Here is a 26,038-nt window from a genome sequence, read left to right as displayed (position 1 = left end):
ACTGTTAAACAAGAGACATGTTGTAGTTGCTCGCTGAAATCTCAGATGATGATACATTGTTGCAGTACCTGGTGCAAGACCATGACACCGACTTGCCGTCGGACAAATGAATGATACCATGCCAAATGTACTGGCAAATCTACCTTTGTGAGATATGTTTTGGTGTATCTACCTGAGTGTGAGATGTACAGGCATAACGCTTCAGGTGACCAAAGTCACAGGTGGTGTCCTCCAGACAGAAGCTGGCCTTGTGTCCCTCAGCCACCTTCCTTCCTGTGGTGACCTCCAGCAGGTCATAGTGGCTGAACTCATCCATGCTGTGGTAGTGTCTGTGGGTAGACAGAAGGGCAAATAGGTGGTCGGTAGTGCAAAAAGAGGGGAGTAAATGTCCACTTTTACCTTATTAAACCTCTCTAGGGACGGTAGTGTCCCACCTGGCCAACATCCGGTGAAATTGCAGAGCGCCAAATTCAAAATACAGTATTATAAATATTTAACTTTCATAAAATCACAAGTGCAGTACATCAAAATAAAGCTTAACTTCTTGTTAATCCAGCCAAGGTGTGAGATTTCAAAAAGGCTTTACGGCGAAAGCAAAGCATGCGATTATCTGAGGACAGCACCTCGCATACAAATGCATGACAAATCATTTTCCAACCAGGCAGTTGCGACACGAAAGTCAGAAATAGCGATATAATATATGCCTTACCTTTGAAGATCTTCTTCTGATGGCACTCCAAAGGGTCTCAGTTACATTACAAATGGTCCTTTTGTTCGATAAAGTCCTTCTTTAAATCCATAAAAACTCAGTTTAGCTGGCACGCTTCAGTCAATAATCCACCCAGTTTCCCTCCATCAAAATGCATACAAAATTAATCCCAAACGTTACCAATAAACTTATCCAAACAAGTCAATCAACATTTATAATCAAACCTTTGGTACCCTAATACGCAAATAAACGATCAAATTTAAGACGGAGAATAGTATGTTCATTACCGGAGAAAAAAAACAAAGAACGTGCTTTCCTCCACATACTTGGAAACACTACAGCCAAAATGGGAAAACTACAACTTCTCCCTCATTTAAAAAAAAACAGCCTAAAACTCTTTCTCAAGACTGTTGACATCTAGTGGAAACCCTAGGAACTGCAATCAGGGAGGATTTCACCCTATAATAAAAGTGCCAGCCATTGAAATCAGTGTTATGCTGATTTTTTTGGGGGGGATGGTTTGTCCTCGGGGTTTTGCCTGCCATTTCAGTTCTGTTATACTCACAGACATTATTTGAACAGTTTAAGAAACTTTAGAGTGTTTTCTATCGAAATCTATATTATACATCTATATATATATCTATATATCTATAATATATGCATATCCTAGCTTCTGGTTCTGAGTAGCAGGCAGTTTACTTTGGGCACGCATTTCATCCGGACGGCAAAATACCGCTCCCTAGCCCAAAGAGGTTAAAATGAATTTGTGACAGGTAAAAGGCGTCTGTGTGTAGCGCAGGAGAGAGAGGAGGCATGGAACAGGGTGGTCAGCAGGGGAACAAAGAAGAGTCTAATTTTAACATTTATAAATTCAGTTAATGACAGGTACAACAGCCAATACTAGAGACATGCTCAATTTGCATAAAGTATAATTACATGATAATCAGTAAACCAACACAAAGCAAACTGTTTACTGCAGGCCACCATCCAAAGTCTTTAAATTAGATGTGCTTGTTTATTTGAACAGCCCATTGCCCTCACCTGTCAACACTTCAACTCGGTGCAGCTTGACTGAGCATATCACAATGTACCAAAGGAGACTATAATGTAATTAATACCTACAACCATGCACTGATGAAGCAAGACATTAACAATCGATTGATGTATGAGGTCTCGTTAATTACTTTATATCAATCTGGAAAGTTTTAATCACTACCGCAAGAGAAGTGAAGGATTGAGCATGTGTTTGTGTGTGTGTGAATGTGTTTACACAGCTTTAACAGTGTTGGAATGCTGCGTTTTGCCACTGCTAGCCTGGTTACCCATGAGAACAAATCATATCCTCAGAATGTGAAATGAGTTACACCACTCCGTGTCTCAGTGTACTGCTGGTGCTGGTCCATCTGAAATCATTTACTCTAATAGCCTTTTACCATCTTGTAGCTGGGATGTGGACCAATGCCAAGTGTCAGACAGTGACCTGAGAGGGCTGGCTGTTTACTGTTGCCCTCTGCAGACCAGCATGTTGTGAATATCCTTTCCATACTAACTGTTAACACTGTGGTACTCAGATAAATCAGACAGATACCGTTACACTGTAAGGTTGAGAATACAAGTGACATACATGGGGGATTCCTTTAAATATGCATTAGAAACAGTGTGGCACTGTGAATAAGAAGGCTTCCTCTGTCTTATTCAGTCTCCTGCTGTTTGGAATAAATGGCAGCATGGTAAATGTTAAACATATTGCATCTTGATTCCCAGATACATTAATGGCCTCGTATTCCCGCCAAGTTAGATTTCCTATGAAAGACGTCATCTGAACTGTGAACACAGCGTCTAATGGCTGAAAAGCTGGAGTGCTTTGTCAACCTATTCATCTCACATGTACTTAAATGTATCCTAATCCTAATTATTGAAATGAATCACCCTTTCTTGCAATTTTTACCGAAAGTCACATTCCAGATTCCAGACACTAAGAATTTTGTCAGTGTTTGTTTTGGTGAATGTAGTGCAGGTGTGGTAAGTGCTGGAGCTGGTTCAGTCAGTTGGACTCAGACTGCATAAATAATAGCCTAGTCTCCTTACCTCATGCTCCCTGTTTTAACATAGCTACAACTTTTTACTGGCGTAGTCATTAAAGATTGAATGGAAGCTTGGAGGGAAAGGCAGACGGGTACTTTCCACCAATGGAGGAGGTGACAAATGAAAGAAGAAGTCATTCTTTCCATAGCAGTTGAAGATGGTAAACAGCTCCTCTCAGGTGAGGAACAGTGTGTCTCCGCAGGCTAAAAGCTACACCATGTGATTCTCTAAGGGGGATCTGCACCGACTACACAGGGAATCTGTAAACCCAGAGGAATTGAAAGGGCTGCACACTGGGTATCCTGAGAGGGCAGCTCTCTGCAAAACACCCTCTGTATGTGGTGTGTGTGAGTGTGTTTGTGTGTGTGTGTGTGTGTGTGTGTGTGTGTGTGTGTGTGTGTGTTTGCGTGTATGTGTCTATGGGCAGGGGTTTTGAGGCAGGTGTTCAGTGCAATGGGGGTTTCAAATATGGCCATAATTTTTTCCCCACGACAGACGTTTATTTATAGATGGTAGCCTTGAGATTGTTATCTCTCTGTGAGAGTGGGACAGACAGGGAGACACTGGGCCTAGAGCTGTCTGTGCTGGAGGGCCCTTTTCCTCGCCTTGGAATCCTGGATCTCCCCCTGTGACTATGTCAACTAGAGAGAATTAACTTTTGGAAGGACACAGGGAGAAGGCTGGAATAAGACTGGCTTGTAATCCTAACAGACAAACATTCCAATCCAACTTTGCACTTTATACCCATGAGTCATTTCCCAGTTGTGTTCAAATGCAATACAAAGACTTCCAGGAGGCCAGGCAGGAAAAGGGGGGAAATATTTAGTGGATGGTGTTTGCATTCCATACAGTGCAACCAGATTACAGGAATCCCAGAAATGTATCACAATAGACCTGGGCAAACAGTAGCCATGGCCTTTGACCTTAGAGGTAAGGGGTCACTGTATGCTTGTGCTGCATAGAGATAAAGAGAAGAAAAGAGGAGAAAAGATATCTGCATGTACAGTGCCTTCGGAAAGTATTCAGACCCCTTGAGTTTTTCCTTATTCTAAAATGGATTCAATAAAATAAAACTCAATCTACACACAATACCCCATAATGACAAAGTGAAAACATGTTTTTAGAAATTTTTGCAAATGTATTAAAAATAAAAATCAGAAATACCGCATTTACATAAGTATTCAGACCCTTTGCTATGAGGTACGAAATTGAGCTCAGGTGCATCCTGTTTCCATTGATCATCCTTGAGATGTTTCTACAACTTGATTGGAGCACCTGTGGTAAATTCAACTGATTGGACATGATTTGGAAAGGCACACACCTGTCTATATAAGGTCCCACAGTTGACAGTGCATGTCAGAACAAAAACCAAGCCATGAGGTGGAAGGAATTGTACGTAGAGCTCCAAGACAGGATTGTGTCTAGGCACAGATCTGGGGAAAGGTAGAGTTCATCTTTGGAGATGGGAGAACCTTCCAGAAGGACAACCATCTCTGCAGCACTCCACCAATCAGGCCTTTATGGTAGAGTGGCCAGACGGAAGCCACTCCTCAGTAAAAGCCACAAGACAGCCAGCTTGGAGTTTGCCAAAAGGCACCTAAAGACTCTCAGACCATGAGAAAAAAGATTATCTGCAATCATTTACTCTAATAGCCTTTTACCATCTTGTAGCTGGGATGTGGACCAATGCCAAGTGTCAGACAGTGACCTGAGAGGGCTGAAACCAAGATTCAACTTTTTGGCCTGAATGCCAAGCGTCACGTCTGGAGGAAACCTGGCACCATCCCTACGGTGAGGCATGGTGGTGGCAGCATCATGCTGTGGGTGTGTTTTTCAGCGGCAGGGACTGGGAGACTAGTCAGGATCGAGGCAAAGATGAACAGCGAGATTCTTGATGAAAACCTGCTCCAGAGCGCTCAGGACCTCAGACTGGGGGCGAAGGTTCACCTTCCAACAGGACAACGACCCTAAGCACACAGCCAAGACAACGCAGGAGTGGCTTCGGGACAAGTGAATTACCAGCCAGAGCCCGGTCGAACATCTCTGAGGAGACCTAAAAATAGCTGTGCAGCAACGCTCCCCATCCAACCTGACAGAGCTTGAAAGGATCTGCAGAGAACAATGGGAGAAACTCCCCAAATACAGATGTGCCATGCTTGTAGTGTCACACCCAAGAAGACCCGAGGCTGTAATTGCTGCCTAAGGTGCTTCAACAAAGTACTGAGTAAAGGATCTGAATACTTATGTAAATATGATGTTTCTGTTTTTTATTTTATTATTTAGTTTTAGAAAAATAATAAATTACACATTTTAATAAATAAACATTTCTAAAAAACTGTTTTTGCTTTGTCATTATGGGGTATTGTATGTAGATTGTGTGCAGATAGATGATCCTAAAATCAATTTTAGGATAATGCTGTAACGTAACAAAATGTGAAAAAGGTCAAGGGGTCTGAATACTTTCCGAAGGCACTGTACGTCATCCGGATTTTAACTGTGTACATCTGTTGTACTGTTTGATCATTATTGATCACTCTATTTTGTAAATTGACAGAAATGTAATATTGAGATGTACATAATTCTTAATAGAGAAATCTGAATCTAATGATGCACACTGTATTTAAATTGAACAGAGTTCATACTATCTGTTTGTCTCCATAAAACACTGATTCTAAGGTTTTATCCTAAACTTTCTGTACCGTACAACATTTGCTCAATACACAAATGAACATATGGATGGATTAAGGGGGCATACTCTGACTACACATTGTACTGAAATATTCCATTGGGGTGCAAAATGTAGGACAGTAAAGTTGATTTGACAAAGAGTGTTCGTTTTCTCAAAACAAGCACACTTGTTACTGTGTTCTTTATATTTATTTAACCAGACAAGTCAGTTAAGAACGAATTCTTATTTACAATGATGGCCTACCCCGGCTGACGCTGGGCCAATTGTGCAGCACCCTATGGTACTCGCAATCCTGGCCAGATGTGATGCAGCCTGGATTTGAACCAGGTACTGCAGTGACGCCTCTTGCACTGAGATGCAGTGCCTTAGACCGCTGTGCCACTCGGGAGACGGGGAGTTCTGTGCTGTTCCACTAACACAAAATCATGTCATCATATAATATCAGGCACCAGGCCTATGATGCCAGGGCACAGATTGACAGGAACATTAATGGATTCTATTCCCATTTCCATCGGCTAGTCAAATCAAGCTGTTGCATTGGCTAACTCCCGCCCTGGAAACCAATGTATAAACGAACAGTGATGTCAGCAGGCAACATTGCCAATCTGCTAATGGGCAGTCAACATTCCATAGAGCTGAGGACAGTAAGTACAGCCTGAGACTTGTTGCACAAACCCAATGAACCCAGACATACTGTGACCAACAAAATCATTGTGGAATGCAAGGTCATAGAGGAAGGGCAGGGCAGAGGGTTTCCAAACATATCAGTGATGTCATGACATACTGTATTAAGTAAAGTCATATTTCACCAAAAAGAGCAAATGTGAACGCACTGAACTCAGCTAACCAAACTAATAGAAAACGAATGAGCTAAACAGACAACTTTTAATGTCACGTGAAACAGCAAATCGGATTAACCCTGTAGAGCAAGGGTCTTACAGTTTTTAGCATAGCAAGGTTGTGTACAATGGCAATGGAAAGGATGGCTGCCGTTTTATGGGCTCTTTAACCAATCGTGCTATTTTGTTTGTTTTTTCGCATTGTTTGCAACTTATTTTATACATAATGTTGCTGCTATCGTCTCTTATGACCGAAAAGAGCTTCTGGACATCAGAACAGAGATTACTCACCTCGAATTAGACAAATCATTTTTCTTTAATGAGTCGGAAGAGAGGGATTTACTCCAGACACCCGAACAGGCCCTCATCCCTGTCATTCGCAGGAGAAAGAGACTGAGTTTTCGAGGAAGGAGATCGGGGTGCCTTGTTAGGATCCGTCAACGAGTGGCTAATCTGCCTTTGCCATTGGTACCATTGGCCAACGTACAATTGCTGGATAATAAAATGGACAAACTTAAAGCACGTATATCCTACCAACGGTACATTAAAAACTGTAATATCTTATGTTTCACCGACATGAATAACATGAATAACCGACATGAATAGCTGACGGGTTATACACTGTACCGGCAGGATAGAAAAGCGGCCTCTGGTAAGACAAGGGGTGGCACTCGATGAATAGTTGTAAACAACAGCTGGTGCACGATACCTGGTGCACCAGCTGGTGCACGATAAGGAAGTCTCGAGGTTTTACTCGCCTGAGGTAGAGTATCTCATGATAAGCTGTAGTGGCTTCTCCCTAGAGAGTTTTCATCTGTATTTTTCATAGCTGTCTACACAACACCACAGACCGATGCTGGCACTAAAACCGCACTCAATGAGCTGTATACCGCCATAAGCAAACAGGAAAATGCTCATCAGGAGGCGACGCTTCTAGTGGCCGGGGACTTTAATTCAGGGAAGCTTAAATCAGTTTTACCTAATTTCTATCAGCATGATAAATGTGCAACGAGAGAGAAAAAAATTCTAGACCAGCTTTACTCCACACACAGAGTACAATCCACAGCACAAAGCTCTCACCTCGCCATCCATTTGGCAAATCTGACCCTAATCCTATCCTCTTGATCCCTGCTTACAAGCAAAAATTAAAGCAGGAAGCACCAGTGACTCGGTCTATAAAAAAGCGGTCAGATGAAACAGATACTAAACTATAGGACTGTTTTGCTATCACAGACTGGAACATGTTCCAGGATTCTTCTGATGACATTGAGGAATACACCACATCAGTCACTGGCTTCATCAACAAGTGCTTCAAGGACATCGTCCCCACAGTGACTGTAAGTACATACCCCAACCAGAAGCCATGGATTACAGGCAACATTCACACTGAGCTAAAGGGTAGAGCTGCCGCTTTCAAAGAGCGGGACTCTAACCCAGAAGCTTATGAGAAATCCCACTATGCTCTCCGACGAACCATCAAACAGGCAAATCGTCAATACAGGACTAAGATTGTATCGTACTACACCGACCCCGACGTTCGTCGGATGTGGCAGGGCCTGCAAGCTATTACAGACTACAAAGGGAAGCACAGCTAAATAACTTCTATGCTCACTTCGAGGCAAGTAACTGAAAAATGCATGAGAGAATCAGCTGTTCCGGACGACTGTGTGATCACGCTCTCCGCAGCCGATGTGAGTAAGACCTTTAAACAGGTCAACATTCACAAGGCTGCAGGGCCAGACGGATTACCAGGACGTGTACTCCGAGCATGCGCTGACCAACTGGCAAGTGTCTTCACTGACATTTTCAACTTCTCCCTGTCTAAGTATGTAATACCAACATTTTTCAAGTGGACCACCATAGTCCCTGTGCCCAAGAACACTAAGGTAACCTGCCTAAATGACTACCGACACGTAGTACACATGTCTGTAGCCATGAAGTGCTTTGAAAGGCTGTTCATGGCTCACATCAACACCATTATCCCAGAAACCCGAGACCCACTCCAATTTGCATACCGCCCCAACTGATCCACACTGCCCTTTCACACCTGGACAAAAGGAACACCTATGTGAGAATGCTATTCACTGACTACAGCTCAGCATTCAACACCATAGTGCCTTCAAAGCTCTTCACTAAGCTAAGGACCGTGTGGTGCAAGGCAACAATCTCTCCCTCAACGTGTTCAAGAGCAAGGAGATGATTGTGGACTACAGGAAAAGGTCCGAGCAAGCCCTCATTCTCATCGACGGGGCTGTAGTGGAGCATGTTGAGAGCTTCAAGGTCCTTGGCGTCCACACCCCCGAAAAAAAAAAATAAATATCATGGTCCAAGCACACCAAGACAGTTGTGAAGAGGGCATGACAAAATATATTCCCCCTTAGGAGACTGAAAAGATTTGGCATGGGTCCTCAAATCCTCAAAAGGTTCTATAGCTGCACCACCGAGAGCATCCTGACGGGTTGCAATACTGCGTTGTATGGCAACTGCTCAGCCTCCGAACACAAGGCACCTCAGAGTGTAATGCGTACGGCCCAGTACATCACTGGGGACAAGCTTCCTGCCATCCAGGACCTCTATACCAGACGGTGTCAGAGGAAGACCCTAAAAAAGACTCCAGACACCCTAGTCATAGACTGTTCTCTCTGCTACCACATGGCAAGCAGTACCGGAGTGCCAAGTCTAGGTCCAAGACGCTTCTAAACAGCTTCTACCCCCAAGCCATAAGACTCCAGAACATCTAACCAAATGGCTAACATTTATTACCTCAATTACCTCGACTAACCGGTGCCCCCGCACACTGACTCTGTACCGGTATCCCCTTTATATAGCCTCGCTATTGTTATTTTTACTGCTGCTCTTGAATTATTTATTACTTCTATTTTTTTTTAAATCTTCAAACTGCATTGTCGGGTAAGGGCTTGTAAGTAAACATTTCCCTGTAAGGTCTACACCTGTTGTATTCGGTGCATGTGAGAAATACAATTTGATTTGATTTAAGTATCATAAACCAATAGCATATATGGGTTTTGGGAGACACTGGTTACTCACTGATGGCAGCTGTGCCACTCCCAGGTGTGTCTGGGTCGGTTGGGCATGAAGTCAGCCGTCCCCTGGTTCTTAACCCTCTGTGGGAAGCGAAGGAGGACTCTGATGTCATAGTCTGTAGTCTCAGCGCTGTAGGCAGTGCTGTGGGGAGACAAACACAAAGTATGGAATAGCAATGAGTGAAGGAAAGTACAGATGGCTACAGAGAACTAGTCTCCCAAGGGTTGTCCCGGTGAGTTTCTGATACCTCAGGCTCACAATGTGTTCCTGCAACTAGACAGAATTGAGCGGGCCTGGAAAAGCTACAGGGAAGGAATATGATAAATAAATAATTCACATTACAGATTACTGTGATTAATCTCCATAGCCTACTGCACAGCTTTTCAGTCTTGTAGCAAGGACATATTTGTAGTGGATAGGCATACACTGTGTAGAGAGTTCCAGTATGAACACATGTTTTAGAATTGTTTTAATATTAACCTGCATTCCAAAGTATCAGTAAATATCTTTGTAATTGTTGTTGACATTGGAGTGTATAGCACATTATACAAGGCCATCTGTCCATGATTGCTGATAACACAGACAGGATATGAGAGGGCTTCGAGGAATGGCGGTGCTTGAGATGGGAAGGAGGGCAACCAGGAGAGGCAGTGGGACAACAAAGTTCATCGCCATCATTTAAATGCTCTGCAGCCTGGGCAATTGTACCGTACCCATATAACCCTGGGGCCAAAGTCAGAGGCCCATTATGTGTGCTGCGACTGCAGACCAAACCACTCAGAGAACCATTTACTGACACGCCAGGTTAGATAGACAAGCTTTAGGCTGTGTTTACACAGGCAGCTCAAATTTTAACTTCTGCCCAATTATTGGGAAAAGATATGATCTGATTGGTCAAAAGACCAATTAGTGGGAACATATCCGAATTATGTAAATGCAGCCTTAGTGACAGGCATAGGTGACCCGATTTTAGGTTATTGATGTTGCACTGTGAACTGGGTTCCAAACTTTATATACTGCAAATTAGATAAGGAGTAACTTTACTAAGCAGGTAGATATAACAGTCCGGTGCTGAGACATTAAATGAGAATATTCACCGATAGGTGTAACGGATGTGAAATGGCTAGTTAGCGGTTACGCTAACTGGCTAGTTAGCGGGTAAAGTTGTACTGTTACATTGATGCTGTTGACCCGGATCACTGGTTGCTGCGGAAAGGGGGTGAGTGTAACGGATGTGAAATGGCTAGCTAGTTAGTGGGTCCGCGCTAATAGCGTTTCAATCAGTTACGTCACTTGCTCTGAAACCTAGAAGTAGTGTTGCCCCTTGCTCTGCAAGGGCCGCGGCTTTTGTGGAGCGATGGGTAACGACACTTCGAGGGTGACTGTTGTTGATGTGTGCAGAAGGTCCCTGGTTCGCGCCCGTGTCGGGGCGAGGGGACGGACGTAAAGTTGTGCTGTTACATTGATGCTGTTGACCCGGATCACTGGTTGCCGCGGAAAGGGGGGTGAGTGTAACGGATGTGAAATGGCTAGCTAGTAAGCGGGTACACGCTAATAGCGTTTCAATCGTGTCGGGGCGAGGGGACGGACGTAAAGTTATACTGTTACATAGGCACATGGAATCTTTCAATCTGTTCTAACTGGAGGAGACTGATTGTTCATCAGAATGTGTATACTGGCTTACAAAAACTGGTGATAATTTTTCATGCCATTAAAGTGTGCAGAGTGACTACTAACAACATTATGTGTGTTCTCTTCATCCAAAGCAAATACAGACACTTATTAAAACACTTAAAAGGTTTAAAATGGTCTCTTACCTTGCCAAGCATTTCTCCTCGGCAGCACAACGGAGAGAGTACATGTGAGCTCTCTGGATATACGTGGAGGCCTGCACATAGTTTGGATCAGGAACCAGGTCTGGCAAACCTAGAACAATACACTTGGCTCAACACATAGTATCCTTCAACAGCAATTGATTCAATCATGTTAGTACCAGCACCTTGATGCCAATGTCAACTTTAACAGTTCTGCATCATCCCTTGACAGAATATAGAGTATTGATGTGGTGCACCGACCAGTGGGGTCATTCCTCAAATAAAACAGCACAGCTTTACACCTATTTATCAGCTCTATTTAATTCCCCTGCATCGTGTTATTGTAAGGACTTTGATACAGATGCTGTAGAAGGTCCTGCCTTAAATCAAATGCAGCTTATAAAGCCTTCATAAACACTGCAAAAAAGTGTTACAAATCATCTATAACCGTATGTTATGCTTTATCAATTGTTCATAAATGTGGCATAACTGTGTGACATAACCACCACTGTCAAATGTGACACAACCCACTATGTCAAATATGACATAAGCCTGCGCTTTATAAAGGGTGGTATAAGCACCGCTAATAAAGGCCTTATAAATCATATTAAATTGAGGCTTCACAAAGCATTTATAACTCTGTCATAAGCATCGCAACGGCAGGCTATTGGGTTTGATTCCCAGGACGACCCATACGTAAACATTTATTCATGCATGACTGTAAGTCGCTTTGGATAAAAGCGTCTGCTAAATGTTCTATATTAATTCACTAAAACATTTCTAGGATGGCCCAACCTCTTTCCCTCTTGGGTGCAGAGTCAATATTGGACCTGAACTCAACTTCCTCCAAAATGCTGTGTTGCAGAATGAAACACACTCTAATGTGCAGTCATGCACAGCAAAACACGTTGGCAGGGCCTTTTTCACACTTTTTAAATAGAAAAACAACCAAATTGGATTTTCTGTGTTCACAACAATGCTTAAAACTTCTTAAGGCTAGGGGGCACTATTTTCACGTCCGGATGAAAAGTGTGCCCAAAGTAAACTGCCTGCTACTCAGGCCCAGAAGCTAGGATATGCATATTATTAGTAGATTTGGATAGAAAGTTTCTAAAACTGTTTGAATGATGTCTGTGAGTATAACATAACTTACTTGGCAGGCAAAACACTGAGGACAAGAAACATTTTTGAGGTCACTCTCTTTTCAATGGGTTTTCTTTTTTTAATTTTTAAAAAACATTTTTTTATCCCCTTTTCTCCCCAATTTTCGTGGTATCCAATCGCTAGTAATTACTATCTTGTCTCATCGCTACAACTCCCGTACGGGCTCGGGAGAGACGAAGGTCGAAAGCCACGCGTCCTCCGAAGCACAACCCAACCAAGCCGCACTGCTTCTTAACACAGCGCACCTCCAACCCGGAAGCCAGCCGCACCAATGTGTCGGAGGAAACACCGTGCACCTGGCCCCCTTGGTTAGCGTGCACTGCGCCCGGCCCGCCACAGGAGTCGCGATGAGACAAGGATATCCCTACCGGCCAAACCCTCCCTAACCCGGACGACGCTAGCCCAATTGTGCGTCGCCCCATGGACCTCCCGGTCGCGGCCGGCTGCGACAGAGCCTGGGCGTGAACCCAGAGACTCTGGTGGCGCAGCTAGCACTGCGATGTAGTGCCCTAGACCACTGCTCCACCCGGGAGGCCCTCAATGGGTTTTCTATGGAGATCTAGATTTCTAAGGCACTTAGAAATGCAGTTCCTATCGCTTCCACTGGATGTCAACAGTCTTTAGAAATTGGTTGATGTTTTTCCTTTCAGAAATTAAGAAGTAGGGCAGTTCAGAACGAGGGTCGAGTGAAGTGTACAGTTTGTTAGAGGCTCGTGACCTGAAAGCTCCCTCCACTTTGTTTTTATCTGCTATTGAACGCAGTTTATCCCATCTTAAATTGTATTGATTATTTACGTAAAAAAATACCTAAAGTTGTATTAGGAAAGTTGTTTGAAATGTCTGGATCAAGTTTACAGGTAACTTATTAGATACTTTGTAGTACTGTTGCGCGAGTTGGAACCAGTGGTTTTTCAGAATCAAACGCGCCAAATAAATTGACATTTTGGGGATATAACAACAGAATTAATCAAACAAAAGGACCATTTGTGATGTTTAATGGACATATTGGAGTGCCAACAGAAGAAGATCTTCAAAGGTAAGGTATGAATTATCCGTTATTTCTGTGTTGTGTGTAGTTTCTGTGTAGTGTTGTGCCTGGCGGGTTGAATTATGATTGTCATGTGTGTGTTTGATGGGGTGCTGTCCTCAGATAATAGCATGGTTTGCTTTCGCTGTAAAGCCTTTTTGAAATCTGACACTGTGGCTGGATTAACAAGAAGTTCATCTTTAAACACTTGTATGATTTATTCATTATTATTATGAGTATTTCTGTTTTTGAATTTGGCGCGCTGCTATTTCACTGGGTGTTGTCAAATCAATCCTGTTAACGGGATTGGCGCGCAAAGGGATGACTAAGAAGTTTTAAACCACATTAAGGGATGACTTTTGATGTCTGGAAAAAATCGAAGAAACTAAGATTTTTGAGTGTTGTTGACATTTAATTCAATGAGCATGCCCTGCACTGTTGTTTGGTTTGCGGATTTTCTGTAGTGAAGTAAGCGCACATGTAATGTGATTCGGGCGCCAATGGAATTGGTTGAGTAAAAGGCCAGGAACACCGTATTATTCAGAGCCCCATGAAATGACACCATCTATACATTCTAGAGATCCTACTGAGTATTCCCTACAATACTAAGCCCATACGTATTCCATATACAGTGATTCATATTGGGGGCATTTATTTGACCTTGGAACATATTTTAAAACACAAATTTAATGCAAATGTCACTTAAATATGAAAAATATGAGTCATTGTTAATGTTTAGACAGTTATTGTTCATATCTCATTAATGGTTATTGACACTTTTCTGCTATTACGTTGGGCACATTTATTTTTTTTAAATCAGAAATTCCGTGACACGGAAGTACTTTTTTAGTGTTGCCGACGAGACGCTGATCATGTGATGAGTTCAAATGCCCACTTGTGCTGCCGCTTGACAGTAAAAAACAAGTAAATTAACCTTTATTTATTGTAATTTAAATTAGTTTGTGGTAGTTAAGTGTTGAGTTAGATTACATACTATAGCTACCTCAATTGTTATTTAAAATAATTTTGGTGACTTCACAGGATTTGCTAGCTAGCCGAAATGTAGCTACCTAGCAGGCTCAGCAAAATACAAATCCCCCTAGATAGAGCCACGTCTCATAGTCACGTCATGATAGTAATATTACGAAGTGAATATAGTTTTCCATCTTCCTTCCCATTTAGAGTTAATTAACATGAACATATTAGCATCTCCTGGCTTCCACGCATAGCATACAAGCCACTGACGCAGACCTTTAAAACATCTACATTTTAAAACGTCAATAAATCCATATAAGAATAGTCTACACCATCACAATGAATCCATTATTTATTTTAGACAAGTCTAAGGAAACATGATATGAAGAAAATGTAGTCTATTTCAGAAAAACAGAATTGCATATTCTGAGCTCTCCTTATGTTAGGCCCTGATCTGGCTATGCCATATGGCTGTGGTCTACACTAGTTCCTCACTACATATCCGTCGCCAAACCCACTGGCTACAAGTCATCTTTAAGTCTTTGCTAGATAAAGCCCTGCCTTATCTCAGCTCACTGGTCACCATAACAACACCCACCCGTAGCACGCGCTCCAGCAGGTATATTGCACTGGTCATCCCCAAAGCCAACACTTTCTTTGGCCGCCTTTCCTTCCAGTTCTCTGCTGCCAATAACTGGAACGAATTGCAAAAATCTCTGAAGCTGGAGTTTTATATCTCCCTCTCTAACTTTAAGCATCAGCTGTCAGAGCAGCTTACCGATCACTGTACCTGTACACAGCCAATCTGTAAATAGCACACCCAACTACCTCATCCCCATATTATTACTTACCCTCTTGCTCTTCTGCACCCCAGTATCTCTACTTGCACAACATCATCTGCACATCTATCACTCCAGTATTACTGCTAAATTGTAATTATTTTGCCTCTATGACCTATTTATTGCCTACCTCCATACTCTTCTACATTTGCACACACTATACATAGATTTGTCTATTTTTCTATTCTATTGTGTTATTGACTGTACATTTGTTTATGTGTAACTCTGTGTTGTTGTTTTTGTCGCACTGCTTTGCTTTATCTTGGCCAGGTCGCAGTTGTAAATGAGAATTGGTTCTCAACTGGCCCACCTGGTTAAACAAAGCTGAAATAAAAAAAATAAAAAAATACATTTAGCAGACAAGATTTGCTTAGAATTCCATTGCATTATTTTATATTATTATGTATTATATATTATATCTACATGGCATGTGCGACTATGATTTTAGAAGGTAAATCAGTTTAGCCTTTTGTCAATAGGGGGCGCAGTTAGCATTTTTTATTTCTGGGTGTCGCCAAATTAAACTGCCTCGTGCTCAATTCTTGCTCGTACAATATGCATATTATTAATTCTATTGGATAGAAAACACTCTCTAGTTTCATAAACCGTTGGAATTATGTCTGTGGGTGACCCAGAACTCTTTCTACGGCGAAATCCATGACAGGTACTGCGATGGTCTGAGAGCGAAGCTCTGGTTTCAGATCAGATTTAAAAGTCTGTGTGTATCCTATGGAACGACATGAACTGCACCCGCCTTCCCCTGGATGTCAGTAACCAATGAGAAGTGGAATGGGCTTGCTGCGTAGCTCTCAGAGGTTATAAAAGGCCAAGGAGTGAGAGTAGCCTTCCTTTCGACGCTGAACATTGCGCAGGGAGGGACCTCAGGATGCCATTTTCAAACGCTCAATTTTAAACGTTAGATGTATCTGTTTGTAATTCAATTATACATAGGTGTTAGAAGCATCATAACGAAGCTATTTTAAACCGAGTTATATCAGATAATGCGAGTATATTGCTATTTTTCAGAATTTCCTCAGTATTGCGCCTTGAGGATTTGGACACGTTGGGGCAAAATAGCTATTGTTAGCTACTGTTAGCTGCTATATCAGAAGTTGAATGCAACGTTTTACAACCAAGCAACGATTCTTTTGGACAAAGAACCACCATGCCAAGATTCTGATGGAAGCTCGTCGAAAGTAAGAGCTATTTATGATGTTATTCCGTTTTTATGTGGAAAAATGTAAACTCCATAATGGCGATTAGTGACCCGATTATTGCAGCACTAGTCTGGCTGTAACGCACACTGTATGTCTAGTAACGTTAATTTTAAAAATCTAACTCAGCGTTTGCATTAATAACTAATGCATCTTTCATTTCATGTCCAACCTGTATTTTTTTAGTCAAGTTTATGAATAGTTTTTGATAAAAATATTTGTATTTTCAAAATGGCGCCGGGCAGATTGCTTGAGTAGTTGAACACTATTTCCATTGTGTAAGCACGATTTGTGCCGCTAAATATGCACATTTTCGATCAAACTCTATATGGATTGTGTAATATGATGTTACAGGAGTGTCATCTGAAGAATTCTGAGAAGGTTAGTGAAAAAATTAATATATTTTGGCGATGATTACGTTATCGCTCTCTTGGGCTAGAATCAATGCTCTGGTAACGTTTGCATATGTGGTATGCTAATATAACGATTTATTGTGTTTTCGCCGTAAAACACTTAGAAAATCTGAAATGTTGTCTGAATTCACAAGATCTGTGTCTTTCCATTGCTATGTGCTGTGTATTTTTAAGAAATGTTTTATGATGAGTAAATTGGTAATACACGTTGCTCTGTGTAGTAATTTTAGGAGCTTTGGTGAGATTTGTGATGCTGGCTGCAATGGCAAACTATGATTTATACCTGAAATATGCACATTTTTCTAACAAAACCTATCCTATACCATAAATATGTTATCAGACTGTCATCTGATGAGGTTTTTTCTTGGTTAGTGGCTATCAATATCTTAGTTTAGCCGAATTGGTGATAGCTACTGGTGTTGAGAAAAAATGGTGGACAAAGAAAAATTGTGTCTTTTGCTAACATGATTAGCTAATAGATTTACATATTTTGTCTTCCCTGTAAAACATTTTAAAAATCTGAAATGGTGACTTTATTCACAAGATCTGTATCTTTCATTAGGTGTCTTGGACTTGTGATTTAATGATATTTAGATGCTACTATTTAAATGTGACGCTATGCTAGCAATGCTAATCAGTGTGGGGGGGGTGGGGGGGGATCCCGGATCCGGGTTTCTGAGGCAGTAAAAGTTAATATTACAGATAGATTGTGGCTTCCATCAATGTAATTGTCTGCATCCTTTCCATTCCCCCATATTTTTTTTTGTAAATATACACCAACGTTCAAAAGTTTGGGGTCACTTAGAAATGTCCTTGATTTTGAAAGAAAAGCACATTTCTGGTCCATTAAAATAACATCAAATTGATCAGAAGTACAGTGTAGATGTTGTTGTATGTTGTAAATGACGTAGCTGAAAAAGGCAGATTTTTTACGGAATATCTACATAGGCGTACAGAGGCCCATTATCAGCAACCGTCACTCCTGTGTTCCAGTGGCACGTTGTGTTAGCTAATCCAAGTTCATCATTTTAAAAGGCTAATTGATCATAAGAAAACCCTTTTGCAATTATGTTAACACAGCTGAAAACTGTTGTGCTGATTAAAGAAGCAATAAAACTGGCCTTCTTTAGACTAGTTGAATATCTGGATCATCAGCATTTGTGGTTTCAATTACAGGCTCAAACTGTCCAGAAACAAAGCACTTTCTTCTGAAACTCGTCAGTCTATTCTTGTTCTGAGAAATGAATGCTATTCCATGAAAGAAATTGCCAAGAAACTGAAGATCCCAGACAACGCTGTGTACTACTCCCTTCACAGAATAACGCAAACGGGCTCTAACCAGAATAGAAAGAGAAGTGGGAGGCCCGGGTGCACAAATGAGCAAGAGAACAAGTACATTAGAGTGTCTAGTTTGAGAAACAGATGCCTCACAAGTCCTCAACTGGTAGCCTCCATAAATAGTACCCGCAAAACACCAGTCTCAACGTCAACAGTGAAGAGGCGACTCCGGGATGCTGGCCTTCCTCTGTCCAGTTTCTTTGTTCTTTTTCCCATCTTAATCTTTTCTTTTTATTTGCCACTCTAAGATATGTTTTTTTCTTTGCATCTCTGCCTAGAAAGCCAGAGTCTCCACTTTTATATAATGTCAAAAACACGATTTCAAATTTTGCTACATAAGACCGAATCCAGGTGGTGAGTCACATATTCGACATAGTGGGTTATGTCACAGTTGACATTGGTGATCATTTTATGTAGCGCTTATGAAGTCTTTAGAAGCTAAACGTCATTTAAAGAGGGACCTAAAATTTTGTGTAGACTTACAAGTTACATATGGCAGCACATTCAGATAGGTGGAAATAAGGGTCCTGTGGTCAGTAGTCAGGAATCACTAATTACAGTACATTCCTCATGATCATCTTAGCAGAATTAGTACTCCCTCCCTATAGGTCACTATAGATTCTGATGTTAGTGTACAGAAAAAAGCTAATCATGCCAAGAAAAATAAAATGAGTATACATGAATGAGTCATTCATTCTTTAAAAAATTCTTCCCTAGAATCTGAATGTGAAAGTGAAAACATGGTTGGTACACACACAGGGAGAAATTATGCTAAGACGCTGGGGCTTTCCTAATATGATGTGATGTTTCACGACACTAATCCTAATATGAACCTGTCATTTCATGTTAACCTTTGGCATGAAAAATACATTCAGACTATTCATATCTGGAGGGGATAATGCTAAGCATTAGAAAGTCGACTTCACCAGAATACTAGACAATTATGTTCTGCTACAGTATCCAAAGTTTATATTTCATATTTGTTGTAGGCTCCTAGTAATCAAATATTGAAAGATATTTCACGTTTATGCAAGAAAATGTGAGAGATGGAGGGATAGAGAGAGAGAGAGAGAGAGAGAGAGAGAGAGAGAGAGAGATAGAAAGAGAGAGAGAGAGAAGCACGCTAAGGTAAAACAACAATGATCTCCCACCCCGCTGTTCCTAAACTGGGCCAGTGATCGACTCTGTCAGAGAAACAGAAGAATAAATAAAAAAGCAGGCCTGAGTTGTCAGAGCTAATGTGTGTCCCATTTCCAGTAAAGGGCATGCCAGAAAGGGTCACTGGGATACCTTATCACCACCCCCTTCCCTCCCCCTTTACCTCAACCTCAAAGGCCAGACATCCACTTAAATATGAACCAGTTGGAGCAACATAAAGTCAATCCCAAGTTTTGACCTCTGGTACCATTCAAAAAACCTACCATCTGCTTCATTTTGGTTCCAGTAAAATTGACAAAACAGTAAAACAACTGAAGGCATTTGGGGATATGATATTTAGCGTTGTGCTTTTCTATTCCCACTCTGTCGTTACTGTTGTTTACAGCAGGCCTCGGATACAATTTGTTTATAGGAATTCTACAGAGAAAGCTTCCTATCTCCTCTGCCTGTTTAACGTCCAGGTGAGCCTTCCCCAGTTTAGACACAGGTTCAAGTGAGGGTTCTGTCTTTCCCAGCACTGTGTACACATCCAATTTGTCATCTCTCTCTGAAGCAGACTTACAGGCCACGGGAAGCTTCCTGGGGCAGACCATGTAAACACTGTAAGGCCTGTGTGAAATGCAGAGGTTTTCCATCCAGCAGTGGACTCTTCTCCCTCTTCTTTCTGCAAGGCCTTTGTTCTCTGGGCCACTAATCTCCGGAAACTGGAAATTGGGTATTTTTCAGAGGGATAAAGTGTGTCTGAACCAAAAGCTGATCAGCCCTCGAAAGCATTTGACAAGGCTACATACTGTATCATATTCTAAATGGGGCTAGAGAAAATACGTTGGAATTTGCCATTTCTTTAATAATGTCTTTCCCTGAAAGTCTACAATGCACAACATGCCAGCTCATCCCTTTTGCTAAGTCAATGGCATGTCATTTCTTTTTGAGAACAGCTCTTTCATTATAGTGGGTGCATGTGAGAATACGTGAGAGCTTATGAGTGGTGAGAGAATAGAGTGCAATACAAATATTGCACTATATAATAGTCTGTGACGGTTGCAGTCACAGCACTACGTGAACAAGACAAGTCCGAGCCTATTGCAACACACCAACACAGGTTCTCTCCACCACCTCATTGTATCATGTTCCCATTAAGGCAATTTGGCAATAAACAAGACAAGTTACTACTTATCTCTATTGATAACTCAATACAGTAACACTTCCCACCGGGCAAAAACTCGTTGAATCTACGTTGTTTCACACTAGTTAACAACTCAACCAAATATAAATCAAAACTAGACATTGAACTGATGTCTGTGGCCAGTGAAGTTATTTGGATAGCCCATATGTAGATGCTCTACAGACTGTCACTAACATTTCAAATAACTATCTACTGACCCTAACCCTAAACTTAACCCTTACCCTAATGTAACAGTATAACTTTAAACCGTCCCCTCGCCCCGACACGGGCGCGAACCAGGGACCCTCTGCACACATCAACAACAGTCGCCCACGAAGCATCGCTACCCATCGCTCCACAAAGGCCACGGCAACACTACTTAAGTCTCAGAGCAAGTGACGTAACTGATTGAAATGCTACTAGCGCGTACGCGCTAACTAGCTAGCCATTTCACATCCGTTACACTCACCCCCCTTTCAACCTCCTCCTTTTCCGCAGCAACCAGTGATCCGGGTCACGGCACCAATGTAACAGTATAACTTTAAACCGTCCCAATGTAACAGTATAACTTTAAACCGTCCCCTCGCCCCGACACGGGCGCGAACCAGGGACCCTCTGCACACATCAACGACGGTCGCCCACGAAGCATCGTTACCCATCGCTCCACAAAGGCCACGGCAACACTACTTAAGTCTCAGAGCAAGTGACGTAACTGATTGAAATGCTACTAGCGCGTACGCGCTAACTAGCTAGCCATTTCACATCCGTTACACTCACCCCCCTTTCAACCTCCTCCTTTTCCGCAGCAACCAGTGATCCGGGTCACGGCACCAATGCAACAGTATAACTTTAAACCGTCCCCTCGCCCCGACACGGGCGCGAACCAGGGACCCTCTGCACACATCAACAACAGTCGCCCACGAAGCATCGCTACCCATCGCTCCACAAAGGCCACGGCAACACTACTTAAGTCTCAGAGCAAGTGACGTAACTGATTGAAATGCTACTAGCGCGTACGCGCTAACTAGCTAGCCATTTCACATCCGTTACACTCACCCCCCTTTCAACCTCCTCCTTTTCCGCAGCAACCAGTGATCCGGGTCACGGCACCAATGTAACAGTATAACTTTAAACCGTCCCCTCGCCCCGACACGGGCGCGAACCAGGGACCCTCTGCACACATCAACGACGGTCGCCCACGAAGCATCGTTACCCATCGCTCCACAAAGGCCACGGCAACACTACTTAAGTCTCAGAGCAAGTGACGTAACTGATTGAAATGCTACTAGCGCGTACGCGCTAACTAGCTAGCCATTTCACATCCGTTACACTCACCCCCCTTTCAACCTCCTCCTTTTCCGCAGCAACCAGTGATCCGGGTCACGGCACCAATGTAACAGTATAACTTTAAACCGTCCCCTCGCCCCGACACGGGCGCGAACCAGGGACCCTCTGCACACATCAACGACGGACGCCCACGAAGCATCGTTACCCATCGCTCCACAAAGGCCACGGCAACACTACTTAAGTCTCAGAGCAAGTGGCGTAACTGATTGAAATGCTACTAGCGCGTACGCGCTAACTAGCTAGCCATTTCACATCCGTTACACTAATCCTAGCCCTTGCCCTAATGTTGCTTATCAACAGATTGCTAATCAACAGATAGTTTGTTGATAGTATGACCATACATAGAGCATCTACAGATGGACTAGCCAGACTATCCAAATAAAATGTGACCCTCAATACTTCTGTATCTAATCTCTCTTTGATTTGAGTCCTTGTATTCATTTGAGTGGGAACAAAGCGAACCGGTCTCCACATTTGAAGGTATGTCAGTTCAATTGGAATCCCTTGCAGCCTGCGTATGCTTCTATTGACTGTCAGCCCATTGGAAGAACTTCTATCACATTGATTAAATGGCGTGTGAGAAAGCTGAGGCATCTGCACACATGTTGGCTGCGTCTAGGACAGAGAAGAATGCTTCCACATTCCAGTGTCTTAATGAGTGAGACTGAGTTATGGAACTGAAGCACATGGCACATTAAAGAGCCTGATGCACAGCCAGGCCAGGCAGAGGAATAGAGATATGTGTAAGTCAGTCTTCCATGCTCCCAACCAGAGGAGAGGATCCCATCTGATGTCCCACCCCCTCAGGCCATGGAGGCTCCTAGCAGCTAGAACAGAGAAAACGGCCACACACGTGTTGGCAATTGCGTCACTTTACGCCACAGGGCTTCAGTTACTCTAAATAAATGTTTTCCACATTGCCAACTTTGGGTTCCAATAATAAAGTCAGTGTCCACCCCCTACCCTCACCCTACTCCCTAACCCAGCCCTGTGATTGGCTCTCAGAACAGAGTCTATCAATTACCCATGGTTTTCAAGAAATGGTGTGTTTTTAATTACGAAACAAGTCCTGGGCCTTTTGGCTGGGCCGCTGCATGTCTAAGAGCAGCTCATTGATGCTCCCTCCCTCTTCACCTCAGCTCATACTAAATATTTGTTTGATTTCCTGAGGCAATGGACCCCATGTGTTACTGGGACTTTCCACGTCTCTCTCCCTCTCTCTCCCTCTCTCCCTCTCTCTCCCTCTCTCTCTCTCCCTCTCTCTCCCTCTCTCTCCCTCTCTCTCCCTCTCTCTCCCTCTCTCTCCCTCTCTCTCCCTCTCTCTCCCTCTCTCTCCCTCTTTCCCTCTTTCCCTCTTTCCCTCTTTCCCTGTTTCCGTCTTTCCGTCTTTCAGTCTTTCCCTCTTTCCCTCCCTCCCTCTTTCCCTCCCTCCCTCTTTCCCTCCCTCCCTCCCTCGGAGTGGTACAGGCAGCACCCCCCTCTCTCCCATCCCACTCACCCAGGCCCCAGTCACCCTCCTCCAGCCAGCCCCAACACCGAGGTCACCTCTATTCCCAAGTTCTGCATCCAGGTCTCCCCAAGAGCCAAGCCATTTTCAGCAGACTATTACTCCCCAAGCTATGACACAGTGAGCCCTGTGTGTGCGCTCACCATATTGGCAGGCCTTTCTCAACACCTGGTTTCAATAACCCCTGTGAGTGGGAAAAGATAAACCGTCCTTCAGTACAGTTTGCTTTTGTTTGGCAAAAGGGAATTGAAAGACTTGAGCCAGTAAATAACAATGCTATTCTGGTCATTTAAAGGGATTTCCATGTACTGTGTTTTGGGCCTGAGAGATGTGAAATGAAAGACCTCTAGAAACAGTGTACTTCTCCAGCTGCAGAGGCACATAGCTGGGGAGACAGGTGGTAAGGGTTCTGCTCCCCCTGGGCTCACACCGTCCACCGCTGTCAGAAAGCAGCAGAGGAGCAGAGGAGAGGAGCCACATTCCCTTCTTGTTTTCTCTCCTTCAACTGAGGAAAAACTTGGATGTGACCCCACAAGTGCATCATCCGCTTCACATGTGCACTACTATTAGGATCTGGTGGTTCCTTTGTGGTTTGCATGACTGTCTTGTACTGCTCACTTCAAACAGTCTATAAAGTTGACTAAAAAGAAGATGACGAATCTCTCTAGTTTCTTTAGGACCACATACAGATCATCTTTCATACTCTCAAAACGAAATACTGTACATTCTGATGATTTAAAACATCTGGTTGGACAGTGGACAAAGAGCTGGCTTTGTTATAGGACATAAGACGTTGAACTAAATGACTTTGTGCATGTACATTGCGCATACCTCTCTGTTCCGGCCGGTAGACACTCCCGACGTTGACGCTGGGGTTCTCCACGGCCATGTTGGGGTTTCTTCCTGGCACCACAGGCTGGAGGAAAGGAGGCTGTGGCTGCACCTGGGGCCTACCGAACGGGGGGAACTGCTCATACTGGGGGCTTCGTACTGGAGGCTGAGCGCCACCCACTGTCCTGTCCGGGGCAGCGGGCACTGTGTCGGCAGGGGCAGCAGCAGGATCCTCTCCTCCATTGTAGAGGCTGTGTGTGTATCTGCGGTCCAGGCCATCTGAAATGGGTGGCTGGGCAGCCCGTGCTGGCACAGCAGGCACGGCAGGGTTGGGCCCGTAGCCATAGGACTGGTAGTAACGGTAGCCATCCTCACCATAGTCCTGCGGGGAGCGTGGAACCACAGGTGCCAGACCAGCACCAGTTCCATACCCGACTCCAGTGTATCCTCTACCACCAGCACCATATCCTCCACCACCAGCACCATAGCCTCCACCACCAGCACCATAGCCTCCACCTGTGGCCCTCTGGAAGGGTGGCTCCGCGTAGCCCCGACCTGCTCCCTCCACCACACTTGGATCATAGGGCAGGGGGTAGGGCTGCTGAGGGAAGGGGTATTGCGGGTAGGGCTGGACAGGGACGTTGTAGGAAGATGAGAAGGATGATGAGGATGACGAAGAGGACCCAGTGGATGGCCTGAAGCGGGGGTTGGTGGAGCCTGTCCCCACGGAGCCCTGGCGCCAGTTGTCGGGCACCTGTCCGAAGCCAAATGGATGTCTGGCCTGTCCTCTCACGGTCTCCGAGCCTCCCCTGGAGGGGGCCTGCCTGCGTACGTTCCCTCCTTGTGGTCTGCGGGGGGTTCGGGGGCGAGAGTCAGCCACCACCACTCTGTGACTTCTCTCCTGTTCCTGTGCTCCGGCAGGGACGTACTCAGCTCCACTGTTGAGGAGGCTGAACCTCCGGCCGTTGTTCTCCCACTGGATCATTTGTCTCCAGGGGGTGGCAGCGCCATCCTGCCCCACAGCCTGGTCCTGGGCCTGGGCCCATCCAAAGCCCAGTAGTACACACACCAAGCTCTTCACAACAAGAGGCAGCATCATCATGACACTTAACACACCTCAACTCACCACCACACAGAGAAAACAACCAACAGCCGCTCAAACACGACCAACCACCTGTACCCTATGTCAACACAGCATGAATCCTCTTCTGGGGGTATGGAGCAGCGTGTGGTGGGGGTGTGGAGAGGATAGCAGGAGGATATGCCAGTGGTTCTGTCCATTCGCTGCTCCTTACAGCTGGCTAGAGAGGCTGAGGATCAGTCTGTGTCCAGGAGCAGTCATATCCGGGAGGGGGGGAGTGGGCTTCAGAGGCCCCGCTGGTGGTGCTGGTGTCTGTTAGTGCTGTGAGAGAATGCCCTGTCTTCCTGGCTGTCTAGCTGCGCTGTGACTGTCAGTTGACTGAGCATTGCTCTCACTCAGCCTTCTGGAGAGGAGTGCCTGCCTGTGTGCCTCGACTGCAGCCTTCTATTTGCTTCTCTGATTGCTTACAATGGGCTGTGAAAAAAAGCACTCAACTTTGTTTTTTTTTAAGGAGAGGTCCCACATGGCCCTAGTGCTAGAGTGGTTTCCTGGACTGACTTCTGGAGCCAGGAATTGCTCTGTAAGGCTTCCAGAGTCAACATCACCATCTGCAAAGGCATTCAGATTTATATCGCGGCTCACTTTCCGTTGCCCAAATTCTTTCATCATCCTGAACAAGCAAAGATGCGTTGAACATGGCCTGGATTCACCCACACAGGTGTCTAGCAAACCCTTTTACCTTATAACTGCGTACAGATGGGAAATAACTTGTACCAAAACTAACTTTAGAAAGGAATT

General features: G+C 43.9%; 1 protein-coding gene across 1 annotated transcript in view; it reads right to left on the bottom strand.

Moving 5' to 3' along the window:
- LOC129854304 (lysyl oxidase homolog 1-like) overlaps window positions 1-25,693 on the bottom strand; it is a 31,739-nt gene extending 6,046 nt beyond the window's left edge. Inside the window, exons 1-4 of the mRNA XM_055921199.1 lie at window positions 24,160-25,693; window positions 11,185-11,293; window positions 9,371-9,508; window positions 173-329 (exon numbers count right to left, since the gene is read on the bottom strand). Of these exons, the coding sequence (XP_055777174.1) occupies window positions 173-329; window positions 9,371-9,508; window positions 11,185-11,293; window positions 24,160-25,261 (1,506 nt within the window). The 5' untranslated portion in view covers window positions 25,262-25,693. The remainder of the gene's footprint in view (window positions 1-172; window positions 330-9,370; window positions 9,509-11,184; window positions 11,294-24,159) is intronic.
- Window positions 25,694-26,038: the final 345 nt, after the last annotated feature.

This window comes from Salvelinus fontinalis, chromosome 4, assembly GCF_029448725.1.
Source record: "Salvelinus fontinalis isolate EN_2023a chromosome 4, ASM2944872v1, whole genome shotgun sequence".
Lineage (NCBI taxonomy): Eukaryota > Metazoa > Chordata > Actinopteri > Salmoniformes > Salmonidae > Salvelinus > Salvelinus fontinalis.
Note: the sequence above shows the minus strand (reverse complement) of the source record. Positions and strands in the feature narration are given on the sequence as shown.